Here is a 3,566-nt window from a genome sequence, read left to right as displayed (position 1 = left end):
TCTCACCGCTGCAGAGGGAAGGCAGTATAAAATCTTGGCAAAAGGGTTACCTTGAGTTTTATTTGATTGAAGCATTTAAGCACTATTTGGTATCTCTCAAGTAAGACAATTCAGCCAAAAGCAAACGCTTTTATGGAGACTGACGATGACGTTTAGGAGCTGCAATTCATGTTCTCTGCTCCATGTGTTCAGGCCCAGGCTGGCCCTGCCGTCTGCGGGCAGTCTGTAACTCTTCTGCAGTTCCAGCGCTGGCTTTTCCTTCAGTCTATCATGAGAATCCCTTCTTACCACCGTACCAACACACAGTCTCCGTTTTCTATTGAGTAAAACTGCAAAGGCTTTAAGTCGTTGTCTAGTTCAACTTCTCTTCCTTCCAGCTAGATTAAGAAAGGGGGAAGAAAAAAAAAAAACCTGATCAGACGCAAACCAAGTAGAGATCAGTCAGGGAGGATCTGTCACGTTAGAGGAATAAAATTAGGTCCTAAAGTACAGCGTGCAGACTGCCCTCCTTCAGTGGAATCAGTTTCATTAGGTAGTATTTTAGAACATGCTATTGCCCTTCAGCGGCATGCAGTGTTTTATTGTCGAATTACCCACTTTTAACTCACTTTAGAACTTTTGTAGGACAGTTTCAGTTCTGAACCAGGAATGTTAAGTAGGCGATACAGCAATCCTTTGACCCTCTGAATAGTCATAGACTCTGTCAAGGGGAAAGAAAGAAAAGTTATTAGAAAAATGCTGCTACCACTGAGCTGTAGCAAAGTACTACTGTTTCAGCTTGCTTATAGCACCAGTGAAAGGCTGTATTGCTGCTTCAGTTGTAACACTGCAATAATCTCTTTTGTACCTGAACCCGTAACTGCTAATATCACACTGAAAATGGTTTAATCTCTGGTGGGTAGGACAGGATACGCTACTGCCATTTAAGCGCTTTGATCCCATATACCAAATTAAAGTGTTATGGCTTCATTATTTACCTTTTTTGGGTTTGTATTTACTGCGTGCCAAACTAAGTGCCCTTTGGGACACGTACCCGTCAGGTTCTGACTACTTGCATCTGGCGACTGTTCCTTGATGTTTTCATTACCAGGAATCGGCTGTCCTGGCACAAATAAGCAACTGCCACTGTGGAACTAATGCCATTCTTAGAAATGGTATTATGTTAATTAGTCCCAAACAAAATTGCCCAGCAGAGTTGCCGAGTGGTTTATATTATGAAGTCAGTTACACAAAGGGATATTTTTTTCTAATGGATCTTGAATGAGTAAATGCAGTTTGTTCCAGAGGTGATACCTGTGTTTGCAATAGATACACTCAGTATTTTGGTTGAACTTTCACTTCTTTTGAAGCTTTATCTAAAGGCACAGCAATAGTGAGTTATTCCTGTAATACCACATGTGGTACTTAGACAAATATTTTTCTATCAAACATTTTTGTAAAAGCTGTATCTGATTTTATGCAACTTGTGATAATAAATGTGATTTTTATTTTAGAATAAAGCTTGAGTAAGTCTTTTCTCTCAGACTCCATTCTGACACGTCTTGCCAAAACATCAGTTTGATTTAGAACAAAGTCTGTTCAGTCTGGTCTTACTACAGGCACTAAAACTTCAAAAGACAAATTTGATACAGAATTGGATTCCTAACTTATCATATGAGATACCAGACCTCCCTGTCTAGAACTGCAGACTATGTAGCTGGCTCTTACAACTTCATGTTCTCGTTATTTGGTTAACACATCCACCAGATTTCATACCAGTTAATTAGCCTTTGATTGCCTCAGACACATTAATCATGAAACCAGCAGCAGAGGTCATCAGACAAGCGTCAACTTTGAATCACCAAGCTGGACTGAACCAGGTAAGTGCAAAGGTCAGAAAAATAATGACATTTTCCAACAGTTTCTGCTTTTGTCATTTCTTTATATGACAGCCTTCAGGGGAGAATCTTCAGGAGCTGACAAAGCCAGAGGCAGCTGCCGTTCTTTAATACAGTTATTTGAAAAGGAGCTACAAATCAACTGCTTAAACATAAGCCGAGACTTCTTACCTGGTAGTTTTTTCTCTACTGGCTTCTGTTCAGGTTTCTCAGGACATTTAATTGTCAAAGCTTAAGGAAGAACGGTGAGGCGTTAGTGAATGAATGTTAAGCCCTGTTCTGTCAGGAGCACAGAGTCTTTCTAGTCTGTTTTTATTACAAATCATTTCCCCTAGCTCAGCCTGATCTTCTAAAAAAATCAGGATGTAGCCTGTATCTGAGCAGCTAAGATAGCATTTAGTCATTCACGGAAAAACTGAAAGTACTTTTATTAAAATAATCGAGTTTTTATTACTCTTTGGTAAATTAGGGAAAATATTTAAAAAGTGACTCCCTAATACTTAACATGCATTTTTTGGTCAAAAGGAGTATGTACCTAAAAATGCTTGATTTCTAGTTAGCTTTTTTAAATAACCTGCAGTAGAATGGAAACTGCTTCCTCAGTTTAAAGCAGGTTTTTGACCTTCAATATCTCCAAAGGACCATACAAGCACATTTTAAGGACGTTATTGGCCTAATTCTTTTACAGAGATGAAAAGACTCATCCTTAAAAAAGCCGCCTATTATGTCTAGCCAACTAGATTCCTTGCTCTGTTTAGTCTTCCATCTAAATGCATTAGGGTGTAAGGCCTTAAAATACTGTTTTGCCCATGGAGTCAAAAGAAGGTTCCGTTCTTCTACCAACTGAGAAACAAAGCTAAGTGAATTCCTAAATCTGGGAAGTAACCTAGTTTAAATATGTAGACAACCCCAAATACCAAAGCCTACCCCTATTTTTCTTGTCTGTCCTAAAGTTCAGAAGCTATAAAAAAAAATTATCAAAGAGTGCAGCTATTGAAGTTGACGTCTCAAATATCTTCTGTAGAGAAGCCATTCACCCTGTCAGAATGGAGTATCGATTACCTCTACTCTCCATTAAGGCTTAATGAAGAAAATCATTTGGCTTGGGTTGAGGGGGACAGGAGATTACAAGTACACAGAAGGAGGTATCTGGTCACGCTCACTGAGACACACAGTGCAGAGAAGCAGAATTACAAGCTGGAACTCTGTGATGCCTCAAACACTTTTGAACCTTTTGTTCTCCATATCCACCCAGGAAACACTAAGCTCGTAAAGCATTTTAAATGCAGAAGGAACCATTTTGACCACTTCTGGTCTCTTACTCAGAAGTTGATTTTTCAGAGTCAGAGGCTGTCGTCCCTTCAGTTCTCCTTCTTCAGGTGCACCATATTCTGTGGGAAGGAAAGTGCACGTAGACACGAACCCTTCTGCGACTGAAACCCCGACTCAGGGACCGAGTACAGAAAGTGGCAGGCTCCTGCAAGGCCAAGGGCACTTTGGAGGGTGCAGGGTCCTGCTGATTTTACTGTACTTGTACTTACTAAGACAAAGCGCTGGGTATCTGGGATGGGCAGCAAGAAATTCTTCACTTGGTTTGTTTTTCTCTGGGTTCCAGTTCCCACCAGCTGCTAACCAGTCATTGCCAAATATTTTGCGATAATCAAGCTCTGCTCCTTTTCTTTCAGCAGG

The 3,566-nt window shown here is 40.2% G+C and overlaps 1 protein-coding gene across 1 annotated transcript in view; it reads right to left on the bottom strand.

The window, feature by feature from the left end:
• Positions 1–284: 284 nt before the first annotated feature.
• TBCE (tubulin folding cofactor E) overlaps positions 285–3,566 on the bottom strand; it is a 28,121-nt gene continuing 24,839 nt past the window's right edge. Inside the window, exons 12-16 of the mRNA XM_009707536.1 lie at positions 3,419–3,566; positions 3,200–3,268; positions 2,049–2,108; positions 609–700; positions 285–377 (exon numbers count right to left, since the gene is read on the bottom strand). The exon at positions 3,419–3,566 is cut by the window's right edge and continues 36 nt beyond it. Of these exons, the coding sequence (XP_009705838.1) occupies positions 285–377; positions 609–700; positions 2,049–2,108; positions 3,200–3,268; positions 3,419–3,566 (462 nt within the window). The remainder of the gene's footprint in view (positions 378–608; positions 701–2,048; positions 2,109–3,199; positions 3,269–3,418) is intronic.

This window comes from Cariama cristata, unplaced genomic scaffold, assembly GCF_000690535.1.
Source record: "Cariama cristata isolate BGI_N322 unplaced genomic scaffold, ASM69053v1 scaffold14399, whole genome shotgun sequence".
Taxonomy (NCBI): domain Eukaryota; kingdom Metazoa; phylum Chordata; class Aves; order Cariamiformes; family Cariamidae; genus Cariama; species Cariama cristata.
Note: the sequence above shows the minus strand (reverse complement) of the source record. Positions and strands in the feature narration are given on the sequence as shown.